The 23,778-nt window shown below is 45.8% G+C and overlaps 4 protein-coding genes across 7 annotated transcripts; 2 read left to right on the top strand and 2 right to left on the bottom strand.

Annotated features, from left to right (window-relative positions):
• The first annotated feature begins 2,312 nt into the window (after window positions 1-2,312).
• Window positions 2,313-4,788, top strand: LOC124675651. Of its 4 annotated transcripts, none has more exons than XM_047211714.1 (4): window positions 2,313-2,563; window positions 3,611-3,673; window positions 4,323-4,338; window positions 4,430-4,788. In XM_047211714.1, exons 1-4 carry the CDS (start codon window positions 2,411-2,413, stop codon window positions 4,438-4,440), a joined length of 243 nt encoding a protein of 80 aa, XP_047067670.1. In that variant the 5' UTR covers window positions 2,313-2,410; the 3' UTR covers window positions 4,441-4,788. The 4 variants fall into 4 exon arrangements, with proteins under 4 accessions (XP_047067670.1, XP_047067668.1, XP_047067667.1 ...); XM_047211712.1 differs by having other exon boundaries at window positions 4,425-4,788; XM_047211711.1 differs by having other exon boundaries at window positions 4,323-4,349.
• A 2,854-nt stretch (window positions 4,789-7,642) lies between these two features.
• Window positions 7,643-8,781, bottom strand: LOC124669272. The gene has a single exon (XM_047205916.1). The coding sequence runs from the start codon at window positions 8,678-8,680 to the stop codon at window positions 7,826-7,828; it is 855 nt and encodes a 284-aa protein (XP_047061872.1). The 5' UTR covers window positions 8,681-8,781; the 3' UTR covers window positions 7,643-7,825.
• A 5,435-nt stretch (window positions 8,782-14,216) lies between these two features.
• On the top strand, window positions 14,217-21,316 carry LOC124674444 (NADH dehydrogenase [ubiquinone] iron-sulfur protein 4, mitochondrial-like). The gene is made up of 5 exons (XM_047210491.1): window positions 14,217-14,396; window positions 15,082-15,170; window positions 18,069-18,198; window positions 19,718-19,747; window positions 21,061-21,316. Exons 1-5 carry the CDS (start codon window positions 14,232-14,234, stop codon window positions 21,121-21,123), a joined length of 477 nt encoding a protein of 158 aa, XP_047066447.1. The 5' UTR covers window positions 14,217-14,231; the 3' UTR covers window positions 21,124-21,316.
• A 551-nt stretch (window positions 21,317-21,867) lies between these two features.
• LOC124670292 lies at window positions 21,868-22,815 on the bottom strand. Its single transcript, XM_047206793.1, has one exon. It carries the CDS (start codon window positions 22,813-22,815, stop codon window positions 21,868-21,870), a length of 948 nt encoding a protein of 315 aa, XP_047062749.1.
• Between the last annotated feature and the right edge of the window lie 963 nt (window positions 22,816-23,778).

Here is a 23,778-nt window from a genome sequence, read left to right as displayed (position 1 = left end):
GGAGGTGGAGGACGAGGAGGAGGACGACGACGAGGACGAAGAGGGCGGCGAGGAAGAGGACGAGGAGGGTGCCGGTGACGATGATCTCGTGGAGGTAGACGCGGACGGCGTGAGGACGAAGAAGAAAAATAAGAAGAAGGCGTCGGGCACACGAGGCCCCAAGTGGACGGTTTTGGAGGATCTTTGTCCGTGCGAGTCGTGGGCGACGGTGAGCCATGACTCCATCATCGGTGCCAACCAAAAATACGGGAAGTATTGGGCGAGGATCAAGGCCGAGTTCGATGAGAGCAAGCTCATCAACAACGACTACAACAAAGTGACAATGAAGAGGAGCCAAAAGGCGATGTCGACGCGATGGACCATCATCCAGGCGTCGGTGAACTCCTTTCATGGATACCATCACGACTTAGTGATCAGAGCCGACAGCAGCGCCGACGTCTCCCAAATGGTACGACTCTTTCTTCCATAATCTGTAGCGCCTACATTGTGTTCGATGAAATGATTATGCTTCCTTTGGCTAGTTTGATAGGGCCATGGAGGTTTACTGGAGGAACTCGGATGGGCATAAGTCGTTCTCGCTGATGCATTGCTATACCAAGCTCAAAGGGAACGAGAAATGGTGGTTGACGCGCATGTCGCTGTCCAAGGGGAAGGACGCCATTGATCTGGACGCGCCGCTGGCAACGTCGGCAGGGCGTCCTACTGGCAATAAGGCTGCCAAGGCCGCCTTGGCTGACGCCGCGTCGTGTGAGAAGACGCAGGCGTCGATCACGAAATGCCTCGTCGACGTCTCCTCGACCTTTCTCTCCCGCGACAAAAAAGGCCGACGAAAGGTGGGCGAAGCTGCTCAAGAGGCAAGAGGAGAAGTTGGAGCTCAAGAAACGCAGGGACGACATGTCCCTGTTGAGAGCGTCGATAGAGGGAATGTCTCCCCGGATGCGGGCGGCGCACAACTTCTTCAAAGGCTAGATCCTCGACGACATCGAAGCCAAAATGGCGGCGGCCGACGCGGCGGCCCAGGAAGCGGCATCGGCAGCAACCGCGGAGCAAGAGCCGGCTGACGCGTCTTCGACTGCTACACCTGTGTCGGCCTATGCGACGGCCGCGGAGCAGACGAAGCATGCACATCACCAGGCATATCGCGACGAGGTCATCGTGATCGACGGGCCTGCGTCGACTCAGGATACGTCGCCATCGGCCAACCCCTTCTTCTAATTTAGCATGCACTATGGTCTGTAATATGATCGCGCGCCCAGTACTTTGATCGCCGCTACTCTGATCGCGACGATTCGGCGGGAACGATCTCTTTTGAATGCAACAATTTGAATTTCTGATTGGGGGCGGCGTTTAGGGGACGCGGCTGGGGAGCGACGTCCCCCAAACGCGGCACGAACAAAACACGTCCCCCAAACGCTCAATTCGACGGTCTTTGGGGGACGCTTTGGGGGACGCGACTGGAGATGCTCTAATGACAACTCATTCGATCAATCACAATTATGCATCTGGTCCAACGTGGGCAATTTTTGACTTTGCGTCCTCTCTGTATCAAGTTTGGTAACCACTGTCGTTCACTTTTCACAAGTGTGACCAATATACACCGACACACCAATTCATACCGTGTTGAGACCAAATGTTCCATTATCTTGAAAGAAAAAGAGTGTGAGAACTGAAGAGTATTACTGGTGATGTGGAATGACGTTGATCCCAGGTACATAAGTAACATAACTAAATTCCCTTTCCAATGAAGATCTCCTCGGTTCTCAAAGCAAGAAATCTTCAATGTTTTTTTTTCTGTGTACCTTAAGAAAATGGTAAGCATTCAAGCATCTAGAAGTACACATGGTTGACTTAGAGGACTTTTACAGTACCCGCAAGTTGACATGAGCCGTCCATTTCAACCGACCGAGCGGCTGCTGGAGCCCTCGTACTCCACAAGCAGACGACAGAGTACCACCTCAAAATCACTGGGAAACTCATGGAGTACCTCAACCGGAGGGGCATATCATAATTCTTCCTAATTGTCTGGCCCCGGGAAGGGCTACTTTGGTGTTTTTTGTTTTTCTGAGGGTGTTCTCGCATTTGTTATCCGGTGAACCATCCGCAGTCTCTAATCATTTCGTGGAGATGAACCCTAACAGAGGTCAACCTGGCGGCGTCGGGGGGAATGGAGGAGGAGCCGACCGACCGGGGAGGGGGACGAGGCGCCGCGCGGCCGTCGTGTCCAGCCCCCGACCGATGCGCGCCGACGGCTGGGCGCTAGTGGTGGTCGGCTCGCGGCGGCGAGGTGGGGAAAAGGTGGTCAGCTCCCTCGACGGATGCACGCCGACGGGTGCGGGAGTGGTGGTAGTTCGCTCTCTGCGGCAGCGAGGTGGTTGGCTCCCTCGACGGATGCGCGCCGTCGGGTGCGGGAATGGTGCGCCGATGGTTGCGGGAATGGTGGTGGTTAGATCGCTGCGGCGGATGTGGGGAAAAGGAACGAGCGGCCGTGGCGGCGAGGTGGTCGGCTCCCTTGACGGATTCGCGCTCCTGCAGGACCCGTGATGAACACCGACGAGTTCGGCATGTGAGGAACATCCCTATCCTGTTCCCTATTATTTTTGCATGAAAATGGATTGCTACATGAAAGTTGCTTAGGTTTAGGTAGGTATTTTGAATTGCAAATGCCTCCATAATCATAGGTAGTTTCATGACGAATAGCTCAATAGCCACTCCTGATTTTTTATCATTCACCATTTTCTGAGAGCTTCTATAAATTTGAAGCCTTGTTGTGCAAATTCTTAGCATGTGTAACCACTAGAATCTCTTAACTTTGACACTAGCACAATCAAAACGAAGCCTGGCCATTTATCATGGGCAGCCTGAGACTAATACACTTATTACACATACTCGTAAAAGAGCTGCAAAGAAATTCCAGTCTTAAACCACCTCTTTACCTGAATGATAATGTCATATAACAATTAACCTGAGCCTGATCGAGCTTATTGCATAAAAGTTGTTCACTTACTAATATTTGGCCTAACAGGACAAATGTTTCCAGTAGTGCTGTGTTGTGCCATAAGGCTGATGTACTGTTCAGACATATGTTCTTCTGTTTTTTTTTTCTTTTTCTGCAAGATGATCGTCAAGCAGGATCTGCGTCTGTTTTTTTGGACATCTTTGTGTACTTCTATCTTATTCTTCACACGGTAGAGCATGTCGCATGGTAGTTGCTTCCTATCAATGTCTACATCTTTCTGCATATGAATGAACAGTGCGAACTTAAATTGAATCCATGGATGGAATTTTGAAGTGCATACCTATCGATCATATCTGGAGGGTGAGAGAAGGGAGGAAATGATGAAGAGAGGACGTAGCCAGAAGAAAGTAGGATAGGGTGCATGGAAATTAGTAGAAGGAAGAAACAAAAGGCTTTATTTCACATGGGTTGTGAAGCTTTGTTTGTCTGTGTCAGTGCTCAGTAGTAGTACTTGAATGCTATTCTTGGTGTCACACACAAATAATCTTGTTACTTATGTGCCTGTGTTGATTTCAGTGTGTTTAATTTCTCTGTGTCCTTGGTCCCGAAATAATATCTGACTCTAATGTCTTACAATCTTTTTTCTGTTTCAAGCCCGTTCATGACCACTTCAGAAGCAGTGCTGAAGGCAAAGAAGTTAAAAAGGATATCAGGAAGGTACATTTCTATCTACACTGTTTGTTGTTACCATGTGTGCAAAGTAGTGCAAGATATATTTTCTCATTCTGGATAACATAAAATTCTGAAAGCACTAAGATTTCTATATACTACCATTAAGGGTGGAAATTCGTCTGTTTGATTATGACTAGTCACTGTTAATACACATATACTCTTAGTGCTAGCATATAGTTCATCTCATTCTTGTGCGGAGTAATTGCCTAAACTATCACCACCTCCTAACTAAATCCCTGTTCTGTTGCTCCCTAAATTGCCTCCCATTCTTACTGACGAATACAAGTACTTATGATAGTTCGTCTCATTCTTGTCCGTAGTAATTGTTTCAGAAACCCATGATACCATTGTTGTTTTCCATACTTGAATTTGGACTTTCATTAGCCTAGATTTATGCCATCTTACCCTGGCATCTATTTGGTACCATATTATCTTGGGTCTTATTCCTAACTGGGGCGTTCTGCCAAGTCAAGCTTTACTCTGATCTTTTGGCCTTCTGTTTGTTTCCTTTGAAACCATTTAGTGGGCAGGATTTTTTTTTGTTTCATTACAAGTATAAAAAATATTATCATTTCAGAACTATGTTGTTCTTTGCAGTAATGTTACCCATGTAAACCTTCCTTTTCCTTTGCAGTTGTTCTACGAGTTTGGTGAGCAAAAGGTCCACACTTGGGTGTCATAAAATTCTTTTATCCTATGTCGTACTCTATGCCTGCAACTGATGAAGTGTCGATAGTTCAGTTAAGCACTAATATGCCGGAAGCTACGACGACCGTTGATCGAACGACCAATGCCACAGAGTCATCCTAGTCATCTTCGCGCCATTTGAACTCAGCAAACCAGCACTTTACAGCTGGCACCTTATCAGTTCAACTATTCTGTTTTTTGTCGGATTGTTCGCTTGCTTTTCCTTTTAATCCCACTCATCCGAGGAGAAGATCATCTATTCTAGTATTAGGGTATTTGCCTGTCCGCCAATGTTTGTGGTATGGCTATGTTGTGTCTTTGTAATCCACTGAATTCCTCTCAAATTAAGCTATATATCTGAATGTATCTGAATGTTGAATATTGTTCATCAGTAGTTAATTTCATTTGAGGTCTGTCAGGTCATCTCTATATGAGATGATACAACATCTTCCCTTCTGTTGAGATCTTGTTAACATAAGACAATACATCAAACATGTCATGCCGTGACCAAAAGGAATGCATGGACCAAGTTTGCCGTGACATAAAAATCCCCCTTGTGTATATTTGAAGATACATGCAATATATATCATCTTTGTCCATAAGCTTGACCGAATGAAATAATATACTACATTTTAGATACTAAAGATTTTGTTTGGAGACAATTTTCTTCTACGATTCTTTTTTGGCCGCCTTTTCCAAGGATAAATGTGCCATCTGAATTTCAGCACCCAAACTGAATTTACAGATACATAGTTCAGCTCCGTGGATGGTAGAACAACCTTACCTCTTTTATAATCTTGCAGAACAACCTCTCCTATAATAAGAAATGAACATACACAAATTCAGGAATGTAGCCTAAGGTTGAACTAGCTACACAAATGATGTCTCCTGGGTGTTCTCATCATTCTTGACGGGCTAATCCAAAATAGTGTAACACTTAGCCATTGAAGCTCATCGAGAATGGTTTGTAGAAAATCCATCACCTGCTGCGAATGCTTTTTGAAGCTTTGAATAGAGCTGCACTAGCCTTGCTTCACAGATATCGGTAACGATCCATCTCTGTTGACCACACACGCATAGAGGCATTTCTCTCCGACACAAATGCAGCTTTGGCTTGCATGGTCCACCTTTTGCTAACACAGCTATTGACTCCCAATAACTGAACTCATAAATTAAAACATCATGAAACATCAAATCCTGCTATTTGCTCCAAATAGAATGAGAAACCTTGTATAATTTCTTATATCAGTTTGGTTTTTTTCCAGCTTGCAGTTAGTTCAAAAATCAAAACCAAGTAAAAACCAAACCTGCTTGTATGAAAGGATGAAACTGTACTATGTTCTGCACACAGCTATTCAACAGGCTGCCAATTAAATTTGCAAAACTTTCCGTTTTCGGCTAGGTGGTGTGTTCTGGCAAATGTGCCACGAAATTGTAATGGTACCTGGCAAAGACACAATCGAGCAGTATGTTTTGGCAGACGCCAGAAAATAACGGTGTCCTGTAGCAAATTTTTCCTTAAATTTATGTAGCAGGTTAACCCCAAGCACTAGATCCTATGTTCGTGTTTTATCAAATTGCCCACCAATTGGAACACACAGGCTACACGTACAAGAGTTTGAACCAAGGTGAATAAACGGAATTAGGGCCTACATTGGATGACCCGGACTTTTGGCTCTCGGGTGCAGGCGCACCCTATATACTCCAAAAAATGTAGTAATTTTAAATAAAGTCAAAAAAATTCGAATCCTTTTGGGAATCAAAGATAATCAAGTATTGTACTCGTATAAATTTGTTTGGCCAAGAAATATTTCACATTGACTTCAGGCAAGAAAAAAACAAATCTATGACGAATATAGCGTGAATAGTACTTTAATATAGGACCTCCAAGTCTGTTTTTTTCACCCAGGAAACAAGAGAAGTTATTTCATGGTGAATCTTTCGTATACGAGTACAATACATGATCATCTTTGATTCCCAAAAAGATTTGAATTTTTTTGACCTTTTTCTGAATTACTAATTTTTTTTTTAATATAAGGTGCGCTTGCTCCCAGGTTCACCCATGCAATTTCCCTACATTGGATAATTATAAGATGTATATATACAGCCATCAATACATACTAGTCTGACAAACATTAGCTCATGAAATAAACGCAAGTGGACCCATGACAAGATCAAATCAAATTGGAATATCTCCTTTATCCATGCCTAATTAAGCACACTAGCAATCAAATTAATCTACCTAATTAAACAGTAAACTCTTAAAACGAGAAGATCATCACACTGGTATGTCAAGCTGGAAACAAAGAAAGAAAAAAAACAAAAAGAGGGGGGAAACAAAGCTAGTTAGAACTTAGAAGGCCAGCGGTGGTGGCCGAAACGAGCCAACTACTACTGTACTTTTTACTGCAGATTACTGTTTTGTTTTGTACAACTACCAGGAACCAGCGCAAGTATGAACCAGATCACGACGCGAGAGCAACCAAGGCGGAGCTTGCCCGCAGTGGAAATCCTCGATCAGGACGAGAGCAGAGACGATCGATCCGGACGGCCGCACGCGTTGGGGAAGGACGGACCTTCGACCAGGACGTCGGAGGCGGCGGCGCGAGACGTGAGGGCAAAAGCGGGCGACGGCGCCGATCACACAGCACGCGATGGCAGAGGAGCGCCACCTCTATCGGGATGGAGTGGTGTCGTTCCACAACAGCGGAGACGATCGATCGTGATGGAGTGCTATCGTTCCAGAATAGAGGAGCAAATTACCTTTTGACACTTTCGGAAAAATAAATTACACAATGGACCTCCAGCACGGATGGTCAGATTGTCTTGGTACTCCAGCTGACAGTTTTGGAGTACCGGGTACCGTAAAAATTGCCTTGACTTATGTTCGTCGGTGTTAAGCATCTAGAAGCATACATGCTGGCGTTCATTCATTGCCCACTAGAATACATGCTGATGATAACCGCGGAGAAAAAGGGCAGGTGCCGATGCTGATGCACATGCCATTAGCCTGAATCTAGAAGATCTTAACGGGCGGAAATATACCTAAAATCGTTGTGTTTCTTTTTTCGAATAGGCTGAACAGTTTTTCTTACAGCAATCTGCTGAACACTTTATTCGGGTAGCCACACATGAATGGGCTGATTTGGTGTACATGAACACTTCGATTGCAAATTGACAGTCAGTTCGTTTTCGAAAAAAAATTGCTGAACAGTTTTGTTCTTACAGAAATCTGCTGAACACTTTTGTTTGGGTAGCCACACATGCAGGGGCAGATTTGGTGTACATGAACACTTTATAATTACAAATTTACAGTCAGTTCATTTTCGTTTGAGAAAAGGAGCATCCTAAACTGAAAAAATGGGGTAAAGGATAGCCTTGAAACTTGATCTTCCTGGCCACCCTGTTTGACAAGTATTTACAACACTGACCGTTTCTTCTAAGTGCGAACTACCCTTTCTTCCCATGTGCATGGCTTCTGGGTGAAATCACCTCATTGGCACCAGAGCTATTCTTCTTGCCGTGTGATGGAGGCAGCGACGACCAGGTAAGCTTCCCGCCGATCTTCTTGTCGGTCGCCTTCTTGGCAGGATCTTTACCGATCTTCGCGCCGAGTCCTTCCTCGCCGCCGGTCAAGATCGGCACGAGGTACCACAAAACGGTGGTGCAGCAGATGGCGGAAGCCCTCCCGAACACCACCAGGCTCACCAGCAGCAGCACCGCGGCGAGCGGCCAGTACTGGCTCGGCCTGATCGCCCTCTTTCCCCATGACCACCTTCGAACGGGGGCGACCTTCTTCGGCACCGCGGAAGCGACCACCGCCGGAGTAGTCTCCACAGCTGCTGCGTGCTCGAAGACGACTTCTCCTCTTGGACTGGAGGACTCCGTGCTACTCCGCGGCGTCGACGGCTGCGAGAGCGGCGGAGACACGGCAGACTTGAGCTTGCACTTCTTCTTGGGCTTGCCCTTGGCGGCTGGCTCTTCCGGTGGGAGCTTGACTACGATGGGCACCCAGCCCTTGGCCCCGGACTGCACGAACCGGACCATGACGTGGTCGCCGCCGCCCTCGACGCGGCGCAGGACCTTCTCCCGCCGGGACTCCAGCTCCGCGAGCACGGTGGAGAACTTGTCCAGCCCGAGCGACGCGTACGGGTTCTCCTTCTTCCCGCCCGACGGCTTCTTCTTTTCCTTGGCCACATGAACCGGCTTCTCCTCCTTCCTCGGCGTCTCGCCACGGCCGATCAGCTCGCATCTGTCGACATCCTTGAAGCTGGCCGTGCCACAGCACATCATTTCTTCTGGCATAATACCACTCTCTATCAGCGGAGGAACCAAGGGCCTTTTAAAGGGGAATAACTTGAAGCTGAAGCAGCTCGCAGGTTCGTGGACCTCTCTGCCTCGCTCTAGCTCCGTTGAGTTGCTGTTGTTGTTCTGGTCTGGAAGTCGGAGGCGACGACTCGATCATATGGAGGCCGCGGGGCCATGTCCTGGTCAAGCATGGATGTGCCAGATAATAATATTCAAATTTCATGCCTTGCTTGCCACGATTGACCCGGTAAAGGAATTGATTAAACAAGAATCTTCAGAGAGAACAGCGACCTGTCCAACCATGTTTATGCTTGTATTTCTGAATTGTATGAGAAGTTTTTATATGAACCTGTGATGATTCTGCATCAAGTAATCCATGACGTGCATGTGCCTAACACTAACTGCGTATCTGGATTCCGGATCCTCTTGCCATCAACCTTGTTAGTTGCCCGTCGAGCTCGCGGAGAATGATTGGTTAATTTAACATCATGTGAAGAAGAATTGACTCCAAATCTTCCTACCTTGATCCTGACCTGAGCGGTGTACTGGTTGTCCGCATTGATTTTCATTCGTTACACGGGCTAGCGGTGCCGCGGGATCACGACGTCGCCCTCGTGATTATGGTGCTAGTAGAAAAAAAACCCGTTAGTACTGGTTCCAAAGGGCCTTTACTACCGGTTTTGGAACCGGTACTAATTATCCGGTACTAAAAGCCTCTCACTTTTAGTACCGGTTCCTTACGAACCGGTACTAAAGGTCTGGGCAGTGCAACCGGTACTAATGCACCCTCTAGTACCGGTTCGTAAGGGAACCGGTATTTATGGCTTAGATGGATGAGAGGTTTTCTACTAGTGGTGACGGTAATCCAAGTTTCTGCTTACTTTTTTTTAGTTAAAAAAAATACATGGTGCACCCATAATCTTGTCCTCGAGACCCTCGTAAACTTGCATATTGGGGTGGAGCTGCCCTTAAACTTAGTTAGCGGTGTGAAAAAAACATATAGGTTAGTCCGAATTTAACATTTGATGCCAAGCTGGAGGTGTTGGCCTGGTTTTACTGCAGAAACACACTAAGATTTAGATAAACCCTTTTGCTAATTCCAGGTTGACCGGAAATTAAGTTAGTCCATATCAACTCGACAACTGTTAGATTTGTGCATACGAGAATTACACATGGATGTGTATTACACGTGAAACCAGGTGACCAGGAATTAAGCTAATTCTAGATCGACCGGGAATTAGCCGCATCCTTAGAGAAAACCCATATTCTGTCTCTCCGTATTTTGGCCGGCATAATTACTTAAAATTGTCCACATTTTCTTACCATTTTCTTTTGTTACCCTTCTTCTCATCCCACCTAGAAAATTTGAGTTGGGCTTCCTAATCTACCCCTTGCTCCCCCCACGATGTCAACCACATCATCCATGTCGGTGGCTAGGAGTGGGGCGTTGCCATCGATTTTGTGGTGATGCAATCACTCAGACTCGGCCAAGACCCTTCAAGGAGGATGGGCTGCCTCACTATGGTATGGTTTTTCCCCTCACCACAACCTTGAGTTGCATTTGTCGATTGGGGTTTAGGTGTGCTTTTGGGGTAGATGATCCATGCCGGTTTAGGGTTATTTAGTTGGTGAGTTAGGTTATGTTCTGTCATAGGTGGGTAGATTAGTTTAGGTTTTGATTTTGAGAAGAGAGATAAGTGGATGTAGACGAATGGATGTGTACGTAGTTCCCTTTTCTTTAGAATATGAAATTGCATATAAAGATCCTCTGAACTATGATGCACCGACTGTATTGGATCGCCTTGGCGCTGAAATTGATCACAATTTCTTATGTAGAACATCTGCAAGTTCGGTCTAATAATGTACACTTGCAAAAGAAGAGATGGAGGACAATAATTTAAATGAGATTTTGCTATAAAAAAATTGGTTTTTGATTTGAAGTGTGTACTTTATTTTATCTTCAATCTCAAGTTGTGTCCTGATTGGTGGCATAAAGTCTGAATTTTTATTATTAGGTAGTTTGAACCTTAGGTGCATAGTCACACTTCAAATCATGGGTTTATGCACACACAAAAAACATGGCCGGACCACGCAAGCATGGCAGTAGATTATTAGGTTCAGACTAAATTGGCGTTTTACACACTAACCAAGTTTAAGGGTCACCCCACCCCACTTTGCAAGTTTATAGGATATTTGCACACCGAGGACAAGTTTGCGGGTGCCTGGCCCATGTAATTAACTCTATTTTTTTGTACACGAATTTCAGAATATGAATTTGCATAGGAAGATCCTCCAAAATATGATGAACCTGTTGTACTGGATCGCCTTTGTGCTGAAATTGATTACAATTTCTTATGTAGAACACCTTCAAGTTCAGCCTAATAATGTAGACTTGCAAAAGAAGAGATGGAGGGCCACAATTTAAAGGAGATTCTGCTACCTTTTTTTTGGTTTTTGATTTGAAGTGTGTGCTACATTTTACCTTCAATCTCAAGCTTTGAACCTTGAATCCCTTATTGGTGACACAAAGTCTGAATTTTTATTATTAGGTAAGTTTGAATCTTAGGTGCATAATCAAACTTCATATCGGGGGTTTCTGCAAAAGAAAAAGAAAAAAGGCCGGACTGCTCCAGCGCGGCAGTAAATTATTCCGTTCAGACTAAATTGGCGTTTTACATGGTAACCAAGTTTAAGAGCTACCTACTCCAGCGCACTTTGTTAGTTCATGCGATATTTACACATCGAGAACAAGTTTGGGCAATATTTACACATAGAGGACAAGTTTATGCACCCCATTTTATAAGTTTATGGAGGTATTTGCATGTCGATGACAAGTTTGTGGGTGCTTGGCTATGTATTAAACTCTACTTTTTTATATAAATTTTTGCTTACTAGGATTTTGTATTTCTAAGTATACGTATGCAATGCTGACCAAGTTAACCCCACGTACACCCGGACCAAGTTTACACGAAAAAAAACTGCCAGACCACTCCAACGTGGCAGTAAATTATTTGGTTAGACTAAATTGGCGTTTTACACCCTAACCAAGTTTAAGAGCTACCCTACCCCACCCCACTCTGCAATTTTTGCCGTACTTACACATCGAGGACAAGTTTTTTTTGCGATCAAATGGAGCTTCATTGATTAAGTAATGGGATTACAATCCTTCAACAGGACATTCTCTAAGAAGGGTGGCTTATAATTAATCCACAAACACCTTCTCCTATTATTATTATCATTCTTAGCGCAAAGATGAGCTGACTCATTTGCTAGTCTATCAATGAACTTAAAATAAATGCTAGAAATAAACCCACTAAGCTCCTTTATCTCCTGGTAAATATAAGTAATTTATGATCTACTTCCTCTAGAATCTTCCAACTGGTTCAACACCGCTTTGACATTGGTTTCAATTTCTACCGATGTAAGGTTTCGATCAATGGCTAGCTTACCGCTAGAGCCTCTATAATCAACAAATTAGCAGCATGTTTCGTACCACCCATGTATTTAACTCTATATTTTTTAACATGAATTTTCTGCTTACTAGGATGTTGTATTTCAAGTATACCTGTGCAGTGCTGCGGATCACGAGCGGCGGCTGCTGCGCTGCAGACACGACGCGGTAAGACTAGATTGCTGTGCAAGCCGTGGACCCTCTAAAGCTTATCGTGTCGATTTTATACTATCACGAGCCCCTGAAAGAGTCAGCGGCTGTGATTCATACGTAGGGATAATTTACCTGTTTTTGCTTGGCGTATGTCAAAGGAGGAGACAAATCAGCAGCTCGCTATGCTCCGCGCACATCATTTCGTTTGGATTACCATCTCCTTCCCTTACGTGGTGACCGCCCCATCTTGACTAATGATTTTGAGGTGAGATCACCATGGATCTTCCGTGCGGTCAGAATAGCACGAAACTACCTTGCCTAGGCATGTGAAGAATGCCCGGGAAATTAAACTCGCGCTGAAGTGCTCGAAACACGGATGAGATGACGGCTGAGAGAACTAGTTGGGAGGAAAATTCAGCTGCTCCTGCCAACTATTCAAAGTCTCGTAGTATGAAAGTATTAACAACGCGACTTCTTGCTACATACCGCTGAGCCTGACGATGTCACCCGTTGATTAATGTTTGATCTTGTTAATTAGCAATTGATCGGGGCTTGCAAGGGATATAGCTGCCACGTACGACAATTGGATGATAGCTGAGATACGATCGAGGGTTCCTTGGAATGTTTCTGGATGGACTATGTAAGTTTATGCAGAGGATGCCAAGGTTGTTGCTAGCAGCTGTAAAAAAGAATAATTGTTGTTAGCAGCCTAGCATCTCTGACGCGCGCATGCCATGGCCCATGCCCCATGGCATCAACGATTACATAGCTCTTTCATTCTTGTTTCCTCCTTCAAAGTTTGTATTCTTTTTTCACCCCTCTTTTGCGAGAACAATAATAATAAGTACATTAATATCAGAATATATAGGCAACGAGTTTGAAAAAATGACTCTCCATGCTCTCGACCATATGAACGTTGTTAATGTTTATTTGACACCAAATATAACATGTAAATGTAGATCACCTAACATAGGACTAAGTCGTGCTACGAAACCTATTTAAAAAACATTGCCGGGTCAAAACTTGTTAGTGTACAACGACCTCTGTCATAAGATTGCCGCGCATGCTCTCTACCTGTATTTTTTGCGACTACATGCGATGAAAATGTTGGAAGTATGATGCGGAGGCAATCATCTATGTGATTATATTTCAATATATCCATCAATACTGAATGTTTCTTGAATATTGTATTTTTATTTGCAAGTACATGATTTATTTGTGAAAACCTATACTTGTATGGTTATTCTAAAAATGTAATCCTCAGGTTTACAATGAAGCATGTTACGATGCATGGTCAATCAATATGTGATTTTCTTCTCTCTACAGGAGAGAGATATTTCCGGGCTTAGATATAGAAATACATGGACGTGCTACTTAAAGTTAAAGAGTTAACCTAGCTATTCAAGGATTTCAAATCAAACAATAAAAAAAAGAGTGGAAATATTGGATCCTAAATCAGTAGTAAAAAATTATTATGCATACCATGAACGTCCTTTATATTTATAAAAACATATGAACATTTTATTTTCCAAGAACAACTTTTATTACATCTATATTTACCTTTTTTATACCATGGACATATTCTATAATTTACATGAATTTTTTATTTTTATACCATGAACATATTTCATAAAATATACAAACATTTTCATCATCCATAGAAACATTATTTTGATAATACATGAACATTTTTTTTTAGAATGCGTGGATAATTAATCTGATATAAACCCAGGTCGGCCTGTATGGGCCTAAGCCTGTAGAATAATTATCTACAGGGCCCAATGACCTAGCCCAGAGGCCACGGACCTGATCCATCTACAATTCTGGGCTCCGTCATATTCTCGGTGCGGCCAGATCGCGCATTCGCAGGCCGTTTGCTCCGAAGCTCCTCTCCCCAGCATCTCCTTCCTCCCCCACCTCTCTCCGGCGTGCGGCTCCGACGCGATGGCCGCCCCACTCCGGCGGGTCGTCCCCGGCCTAGGCCGCGCCCTGCTATCGCCGACGCCCGCGCGGATGCTCTCCGCGGAGGCCTCCGATGCCCTTGTGGAGATCAAGCCCGGGGAGATCGGCATGGTCTCCGGCATCCCCGAGGAGCACCTCCGCCGCAAGGTAGCGTTCCCTCGCCCTCCTCGGCTTCGCTGTCGTCGCAGTAGACCAGTATTTAGTGGATCCATGTGGTGTGGGCATCGCTCGAGATGTTCGGGTTTCAAGGTTTTTTTTGTAGGTTGTTAGGTGTTGAGGTAATGGGTCCATTCGTTAGTTGTAGCTGGAGGTGAGAAATGTGTGGGAGGTTGGGTTCCACCCCGCATAGATTGTGCCAAATTTCCAACTCAGTGACGATTTGGAACCACTGTGTTAGACCATTTTTGTTGGAGCATTTGGTTAGAGAGACATGTCTCTGCGAAAATGAGAACAAAATGGTAGAGAGTGGCAACGGCCACAGTACTCTCGCGCTCTGTAACTTTGGATAAGTGGATCCTGGTTTGCTTTACATTTTGCTACAGTTTTGACTTTGGTTGTGCATTATGCACAGTCATAGTTTGATGGGTCTCCAAGAACTTTTTGAGATGTTTAATGGGAGTTGACAGTATTTGGTCAGAAATTCTACAACTGTGGAGCTTACAGTGTGATGGTTTATATGCTAGTTATAAACTTTCAGGGGGATAGGTTCTCAATCCTAAATGCCTGATTTGATTTCACAAAGTCACTTTCAAAGGATAGGTGCTATAGCCAAATTTTGTATCTGAACCTTTTCTCCCCTTTTCAGATATTCACTTTATCCTTGAATATGCAGGTTCTAATCTATGCACCAGCTAGGACTGCATCTCAGCAAGGTTCCGGCAAAGTTGGGAGGTGGAAAATCAACTTCATGTCAACTCAAAAGTATGTTTCTTGTTCTGCTTTGTTGGTTCTCTTGTTCTTTCTAATGGGCCATATGCATCCTGAATTCCTCTGATAGTGTCATGTTGTTAGATCAAGATGGCATGAAATTGAACAATTTGCCTCGTTTAAATTTAAGTATTTAACCTTGACTTACATTAAAACCTACCTTCCAAACGGATCATAACTAGAAATTTTCTTATGTTAATCACAAACTAATGCTCAATTGGGGCTTCCAAAATCCAAACCATCAGTGGCTGAGGTATTACTATTAGACTACTAGCTGCATGCTTGATTGTGCAGTTAGACTGTAGTTGTAACTAAGTCCCGAATGATGTTGTATCTCATGGGGTATTCTTTATGTGCCATCCACTAGCAACCCATGTGTCAAGTTGATTGTTCATTAGAAGTTACCCAAGAAAATGTGAGTCTTAGTAAGGTGATTGCGAAGCACAGGTGTTCAAATGTTCAATAGGTGTTAACATTCTGATAATCTGCGTGAGAGTGGATCTGTGCTTGCATAGGTGAACTCCCACTATTTCAACTGTTAAATGGGCCTTGAGATCTGGCATATGCTCTTACCATACAGTTATAGCAATAGCGGTGGGACAATGTGCACAGATCTCAAGGCACAATTTTTGGTCGAGAAGTGCAGCACCAATTGAAACAAGTACAAATGCAAGTGAATACCATAACCTACCATGTAATATAAACATAAAATCATACCAATCGGAAATAAACCAGCAACGAACGCTGCTGGGCTAAGACCATCACTTTGGTAACCCAACGCAAAAACTGCACAGGCGTGATTAGAGATGTTATTTTATCTGTAACTGCATAAGAAATGAGATTAATGCTCCTACATTTGTAACATAGTTATTCTTTTGGCATTTTTCTTTCAGAGGTGCTGTGTGTTATGGGTTCTTACTTGTCGTACTTAAAACAAATTATTTATAGATATATACGGAAGTGCTCTGTGCGTGACAAATCATCTTACAATCCACTTACCATGCCATGTGGCCATGTGGGTAGACATCTGAATGCCAATTTAATTTGATGGCACATCACACAACTATTGTAGGCCCATTTGTCTTGCTTCTAGCATTGTTGTCTATAATGTCCTCAATGCCTATGTGACATGCTCTTGAGGTCTCCGATTAAGTAGCATCTCATTGTGTGTCGTGGTACCATAGTATTTTCTATGTGATCGGGTTTGCTTCTGCAAGCACACTGGATGCTAAGCCTAAACTGGGCTCTTTTGACTTGTTATACCTTACAAGTACTACAAGTAAGTAAGTAACATGATAACTGCTCTATCACTGCAGAATGCATACCATGCATGCTCCAATAGGCTGATTGCAACATAATTTAAACTTCATGTAGAATCTGAATTTAAAAAACAAGGAAGAAGCTGGAAACTACTGCTTTTTTTCTGCTTTCATATTCATTGTCACAAACTGTAAACCATGAAGATCGCAGCCAATTTGTTCGATCTCTGATTAAGCAGATTTCTTTGATTAGGTGCTACAGTGTGCCTTTTTTTTGGTTGTTATGGCTTAGGGTCATGGCTTGCGTACTTAGGCCCAGTTCTTTTAGAGCTTTTAAACGGCTTAGAGGTCCAGATAAGCTTAAGCTGAAAAGAACTCGATTTTAAGCCGTTTTTTCGGACAGCCGTTTCCCACGATTCATTCACGATTTGGGGAAGCTACCAGACCCCAGCTTTCCACAGCTTCCCGAGCTCCCACCGAATCGGTATTTGGTGTTGCCCCTATTCCTCGCAGTATTTACATGCAAATGCCACCGCGTTGCCTAGGCACGACCGAAACGTTTTTTCTCTGGACAAATAACCCGCACGGCCCGCTCTCACGCTCGTTCTTTCCTCCTCTCACGATAGGGTTCCTCATACCGCCGCCACCTCTGACCACTCCGGCCGTCGCCTCCCCGCGCTGCTGCCTCCCCATCTCCCAGACCACCACCAAAGCCTTCTCCGCGGCGGCCCCGTTCCATTCCATGGAGGGAGGTGGGTCTCCCCATGTCGTCGGCCTGGGTCAAGCCGACCTCGAGCTCGCCGACCGCTGCGGCCATCCACCGGCGTTCCTCCTCCGTCCGGCATGCTTCTCCCGCCGCGGACCACGTCCGCCGCACGGTCTCCCCATCTCGTCGGCCTGGGTCGAGCCGACCTCGAGCTCGCCGACCGCTGCGGCCATCCACCGGCGTTCCTCCTCCGGCCAGCCTGCTTCTCCCGCCACGGACCACGTCAACCGTCGCGTGCTCAAGGGCCAGCCTCGCCTGCTGCCTGTACTACACGGACGGCAAAGGAACTTCTTTCTTTTTGCCTCTGTTTCTCTCAGATTTGTTCATTAGCAGTAGCTATGTCCTGGTACGGTCCTGTAGTACTAGATGCATGGAATTGTGATAGAAATTAGCAAAAGACTACAGATTTGTGGTAGGTACTGCGTATCAGAATGTAAACTCGGGTGTTCATATATGCCCAGCATGTAAAGGCATGTGTAAATACATGAATTCTGTTGTTCTTTGTTTATGGCCCGCACTTTACATATATAATCAACAGATGGATACGTAGAACATTGTGAGAATATTTAGTAGTTTATCACAGCACAAATTCATCTCCAGGGCATTATAGACTTTTTGTCAGATAACTTGACAATAAGCTATGATAGTAGAAGCCAAAAAGAACTGGGGTGCAGTTTTTTAGGGGCTTATTCTCACAACGGTTTCTCTGGACAGCTCGGGCCATGACGGCTTATGCACAAGCCTAAGCTCAAAAGAACTGGGCCTTATTCTGTTCTTGTCTTTAGATTTTGGTTAGCAAACTAGCACTATCAGATACTTCTCTCTCTTTCTTCTGAGAAACTGGTTCTAACGTTTGATTCATGATAGGTGGGAGAACCCATTAATGGGATGGACATCTACTGGTGATCCGTATGCTAATGTTGGTGAAGCTGGACTTTCATTTGACAGTGCTGAGTCAGCAAAGGCATTTGCTGAAAAACACGGATGGGAATATGTGGTGGGTCCTTTTCCCCTTCCTGGTATTCTGGTAGATAAGTCACAAATTAGATATCTTATCAGAATGGGAACTTCAAGAATATTGGGAAATATTGAAGCATGACTTGGTTAAAACTTTTAAACATCTAGTAGTTTGATACTTGATTCTTCTCTAATTGGAATATTCAAACTGGGAAGTAACCCATGGTAAGTTTCCAAACCAGTTTAGGCCCATTTAATCAAGTACTGATGGAGATTGATTTCAAGATAGTCAGATATGAAGTTGAATTTTCTCTCATTGTGGATTTTCTTTCTCGCTAGCTTAATTTGCCTAATAGATAGGTGGTTAAGTATTGTTCTACTGCTACCTATTGATTCCTCCAAAATTTGCTGAACAGTTCTTATCTCGGTTGTTTTGCTCGATTAAGTCAGCTGAAATTCTTTTCTCCACAAATAACCTCCCACCTGTTTTGCCATGAAATTGAGCACTTACGTCACACGCCTTTTGATTAACATATCCTCCTTATTTCTTAGACATATGATAATGGATTATGCCTTTGAGAAGTCAAATATTGATCATGTTCCTTCTCTGAAACCTCCGTTAGCTACCTGTATCATTTTCAATTTAGTGGCAGAGGAAGTTTTGGTCCTAAATTCACATGATTTTTTTAAAACTAAGGTGAAGCTATCTTTAACAATTTTGAAATCTATTTCTGGTATGTTCCAAATAGCGCTAGCCGGAGCAGTCAATCATCTCTATCTTGTGATTAGAGAGGTAGTCAGACGATTAATCAATCTAGATGGTAAGCTGTTAGTTGGCCGTACAGCTACCAAAAACACTAAAAGATGCGTAACTACCAAGTCTCACTGTACTAAAAAAACCACAACCCAGCTGCCACTAATCACTATTTGACAATCCCGACTCCCAAACAAGCAGAAGCAAGCAGTCAACTGACAAATAAATAGCAAAGCACTGGAGCAGACTACAAGAGCGCTGGAGTTTGATTCGACTTGGTCAGCAGAAGCAGAGGCGGAGGAGCATGTTGAAGCAGAAGCAGAGGTGGTGGGGCGTCTCTGGACTTATCGCACACAGCTGTGCCAGCTTTGTTCTTGCGGTGGTGGCATAGATGGTCGTGGGTGCCTCTCTGCCGGCTCATTCTGTTTCACTGCATGCCTCTTCCAAATACCGCGAGTGTTCCCAAAAAACGATTTTACCAATGCTTTCTTTGCCCATTAGTCCGGCTTGGACCGACTGGAGCTGTGTGTGAGAAGTTCAATCGGCTAGCCACACATGTGCCAACTATGGCCTAATCGCCACGGTGGGGTTCAGGCGTTCAACACAATGTTTACATGGGCGTTTAATCGTCGAGGCGGCAGTTTTTTAGTATTCTGTATGTTGAGTTGAATCTCCTTTGGCTATTGTGTAGTATTCAGTTAACTTGAGCTGTGCCGTTTTTTGTTTGTTTTGGAATATGCCTTCTGTATTTATTTTCTTGGAAAAATGGGAACTGTATACTTACATGTACATGTACTTTTTGCAGCTGAGGAAACGTCATACACCTCTTTTGAAGGTTCGTATACCATGCACATCCTTCATTTTGACTTGGTTAATGCATTTTCCTATTTTATACAGTTCATATCTTGCATGTCCATAGTTTTAACCAAATACACTTTTTTTTGCTTCGCTTAGGCATAATACTTGCAACTATGGCTTCTCAATATGTTTGTGCTTACATGTACTTTGCCCTAATTATAGAATTTGTAATTTTCCTAATCTTCTTACACGTCTTCTGCATTGATTTACCGGATATGACAGACATATCCTCATAGGAAGTACTTAACATCGAGTCGCAAGCAAAATATTAAGTGAATCTTCTGATAAGAGACGTTAGTGGTCATGATTTTGGTACTAAGCACTAAATGTGGTTATTTCCTCAAGCGATGTGATCCTTGTTAGTCAGGACAACTCATGTCAATGCATTATAATATGTGGAATAGAGCGGAGATGAAATTAGGACATGTTTGGAACTTGGATGTGAGGGCGGTGACTTGGGTGTTTCCACCTTTGGACTGGGGGGTAATGGTGCCACTGGCAGCCTGGCAAGGGCTTCTTAAGCGTAGGTAGAGGCAAGGGGACATGTAAGAGTAATGGGCGAAGACGAACTTGGTAATGACTAGCGAGGACTAACTTGGGGTCTGGGGGGGACACGAAGGAAATTGGTGTGATGACCAAGGAGGAGGCAAATCCTGCATTTAACGGGGGTAGCCTGTTGCTTGGTTTGTGACGCTCCCATTTTTCACGTCTACTGTGTGCTGGAACTTCACTCTTTCATGTAAATTAGCTTGCCTTCCGTTCGGGGCCTTCCTCGGTACTTAGAACTTAGAAGTCAACTGTTTGTAGAGAAAAACCAAAATTGTCATCAACATTAGAAACACATCGAATGTGAACTGGGCTAGAGTTCAACATAATAAGTACAACGAATGTGAACTTGGCCAGAGTTATACCGTCCTCATCGATCCTTATCTTTTTGTTACTAGAAACTCGATGAGGACAAGCTAAGTCAGTACATGCTGCCGTACTGGTTGAATTGATGTACCTACACCATACTGAGAACGAGACCACTGTTTTGGCAGTGTTTTCACGGTGCCAAGGTTGACCTGTTATCAGCTAGAAGAACAAGTTGATGTTTATGTTTGTCAGCCTGTGATACAATTCTCTAGAATTACATACCAGTGAGATGCTGAATCAAAATACACATCGGATCTAGACAAGAAGATTAACGAATGAGCATGCCAAGTCTTTGCTGTAGCAAAGCTATTTTTGCTGAGTTCTCTGCGTATTGACGATATTCTTATACTTAACGGTTGCTGTTGAATCATGCAGCCCAAAACGTATGCAGAAAACTTCAAGTGGAAAGGTCCCCCGAAGACGGAGGAAGCAGCTTAAGCCGTGGGCTTACATGTTGTGTGTGAAGAATGTGACGGGATGTCGTTTTCCATATGCTGTCTGTACTGTTTTCTCTTTGATCAACACCTGGCGTGCAATATGAGCAGGACATGCCTCCATCAAACGTGTAATAAGCACGCATTGTAACCGAACACAATGTTCATCTTATCATCAAATGTTTGTTAGCTGATCAGCCAAACATGTACCATGCGATTGTCATCTCATAAAGTTCCCGTTCACTCAGAAGAACTTGGCAACAGTTTTTGCTCTATTGTCTACTTCTACATTTGCTTACCCAGTCACCCCCGGTTGCACGCAAAGAAGGCGAGACAGATCCTGATTGCCAGTCTGTGGCTAGGCTTTTTGTCTATCCTGCCTTGTCCTTTGCACTCCTATACCAATCAGCGGTCGTTATCAAATGGAACACCAAGAACCTGAGAAGGCACCAACAGATGTACAATTCACTAAAGCACATGTCATATTTTCCCTTCCATTCTCCAGTCAACATCATCTGTATGTACTTTAGTAGTACCTGGCCATGCAACCTACGGAGTTACCAAAAGAGGAAACAGCTCAGTCACCTAGGTTTACCAGCACCGCTAAACATGCACCTTAACCTCCTAGTCTTAAAACAAAACAAAAGAACATGCGGCGACTTAATCTACTACTATGGCATATGCACTTGGTTGGGTCTGAAGTTGTCCACGACGCAGGATGTACAGTACAGACGGCAGCAGTGTCGTCTCATGCGTCGCCGGAGCGGTGGGTGCTGACGGAGGATGATGCGTCGGCGGTGCGGAACCTCCAGGCGTAAATGTAGTCTCTGGAGTCGCAGTGCAGCCGGGTGACGTCGCACGCCGCATGCACGGACGCCCGCTCGCCGCCGCCGCGCTCCCACTCGATCTTGGCCGCGCAGGAGAACCCCCCGCGGGTGTCCGGCTGCTGGGCCGGCACCACAAGGGCAACCTCGCCGCTGATCCTCCTGGCGAGCGCGCCGAGCCAGGTGCACTCGGGCGCGCCCACCATCTCCTTGTACTTGTCGTTGACGAGGCGGACGCGGTTGCTGGAGTCCGAGACCACCGCCGGGAGCGCGTCGGCCTCCAGCTCCGCCTCCACCTCCTCCGCCGTCTTGGACGAGGCGGTGGAGCCTGTGGCGTCGGTGCATGCGGCGTGGACGGCGACGGAGGCGATGTGGATGGTGGATCCCACGGGGCGCACCGCCCGCGGCGAGATCACCTTGGGCTCCAGTAGCTTCCGCAGCAGGTCGCGCTCCACGGGGACGTCCCGCTCCTCCTCCTCCTCGTCCTGGCCTGCCGCACCCGGCGAGAGCGATGCCAGGGGCATGCATGCAGTGGGTGGGACGGCGACGGACACGTGCGCCCTCGTCGCCGTGGCCACCGCCGCGTCGGTGGCCGCGGCCGCCGCGCACCGGAGCGGCATCGGGTACACGGGCCTCTTATTCCTCTTGGCGGACGAGGACGGGGAGACCGGTGCCACGTTCTGGCGCCCGCGCTTGCGGGCACGGCACGGCCTGGTCTGCAGGTGGCAGAGCACGGTGTTGGCGGCGACCGCGGCGGCGCCGTCGATTGCGGGCGACGTGGGCAGGGCGGCCGGCTTGGGCGCGATGGGGCGGAAGCGCGCGAGGATCTGGTTGGCCTTGACGGCCATGTCGACCGGCTGCACCATGGCCATGGGGACTGAGGAGCTGCAACAGGAGGAGACGGGCGGAGAGCACGGCGCTGGTGGTCGCTGGTGGCGTGGGCGGGTTAAGAAGGCGCGGTCGGCCAATCGGATGGGCGCAGGGGGCGGGGCACGTGGGACGGAGTGGCGGGGTACGTGGGCTCGCGGGCGGGGACGCGGCCGACACGTAGGCGGAGGCGAGTCGCTGCTCTGGCGTGGGTTCCAGCGGCGTCCAGTGAGAGGAGCGTCAGGCGTGTGACGGACGGAGCGGGGCGGAGCGGAGGGGGCGGGGGGAGGCACCGGGCGCGGGCGTGCATGCGCTAGCTTTTGGCCGCTTCGGCGCGGTCCGCGTTCGCCGCACCGCGCCTCGTGGCCGCTTGTCGTTGGGTCACCATGTCAGACACTGCGACACTCGCCGCCAACCGGATGCTCCTACTGAAGCACACAAAGCACTTCACACCACTTTCCTTGCACGACTAGTTTTGTGCAGGTACAATGTACGTACTTAAGTAATCTACTGTAATTTCCCAGTTTACGTATATGTACATTTACCTTAGGGCATCTCTAACGGAGACCTGCAAACGGACATCTCGTGTCCAAATATGTCTAGAGAACGAAATAGAGGCGTAACAATGACCCACACAGGATTGCGGCCCCGTGGATAGGTTTGTTTCGGCGCATTCTCGGCACAAATATGGGCTGGCTTTGCGGTCTGGTGGACGGTCCATGTTTCCTTCCATGGCAGCAAGTCGATGGTGCTAGGGTATGTAGTTATTTTCGTTTTCCTTACATGCATTACAATGTAAATGTAATTAAGCTAAACCTAAATAACATGCCACTATTGTCGTAGCTCATCTTGTCCTTGGTGCCTTGGTTCTCATAGGATTGAGTACCGTGGGAGCCTCCTTGGCCCTCATACCCGCCGCACCTTGCACGCCATACTGTGATTGCTTCATTGGCACGTCGCATCCTCTC

This window comes from Lolium rigidum, chromosome 7, assembly GCF_022539505.1.
Source record: "Lolium rigidum isolate FL_2022 chromosome 7, APGP_CSIRO_Lrig_0.1, whole genome shotgun sequence".
NCBI classification, from domain to species: domain Eukaryota; kingdom Viridiplantae; phylum Streptophyta; class Magnoliopsida; order Poales; family Poaceae; genus Lolium; species Lolium rigidum.
This window is presented reverse-complemented; position numbering and strand designations above follow the sequence as displayed.

Coding starts and splice junctions, on each gene's coding strand:
- LOC124669272 (XM_047205916.1), bottom strand. CDS start 8,680: ATGCCAGAAGAAATGATGTGCTGTGGCACGGCCAGCTTCAAGGATGTC.
- LOC124670292 (XM_047206793.1), bottom strand. CDS start 22,815: ATGGCCATGGTGCAGCCGGTCGACATGGCCGTCAAGGCCAACCAGATC.
- LOC124674444 (XM_047210491.1), top strand. CDS start 14,232: ATGGCCGCCCCACTCCGGCGGGTCGTCCCCGGCCTAGGCCGCGCCCTG. Junction 15,171..18,068: donor AACTTCATGTCAACTCAAAA/GTATGTTTCTTG, acceptor GATTCATGATAG/GTGGGAGAACCCATTAATGG. Junction 18,199..19,717: donor AACACGGATGGGAATATGTG/GTGGGTCCTTTT, acceptor TACTTTTTGCAG/CTGAGGAAACGTCATACACC.
- LOC124675651 (XM_047211711.1), top strand. CDS start 2,411: ATGGTGCGCCGATGGTTGCGGGAATGGTGGTGGTTAGATCGCTGCGGC. Junction 2,564..3,610: donor AACACCGACGAGTTCGGCAT/GTGAGGAACATC, acceptor TTCTGTTTCAAG/CCCGTTCATGACCACTTCAG. Junction 3,674..4,322: donor TTAAAAAGGATATCAGGAAG/GTACATTTCTAT, acceptor TTTCCTTTGCAG/TTGTTCTACGAGTTTGGTGA.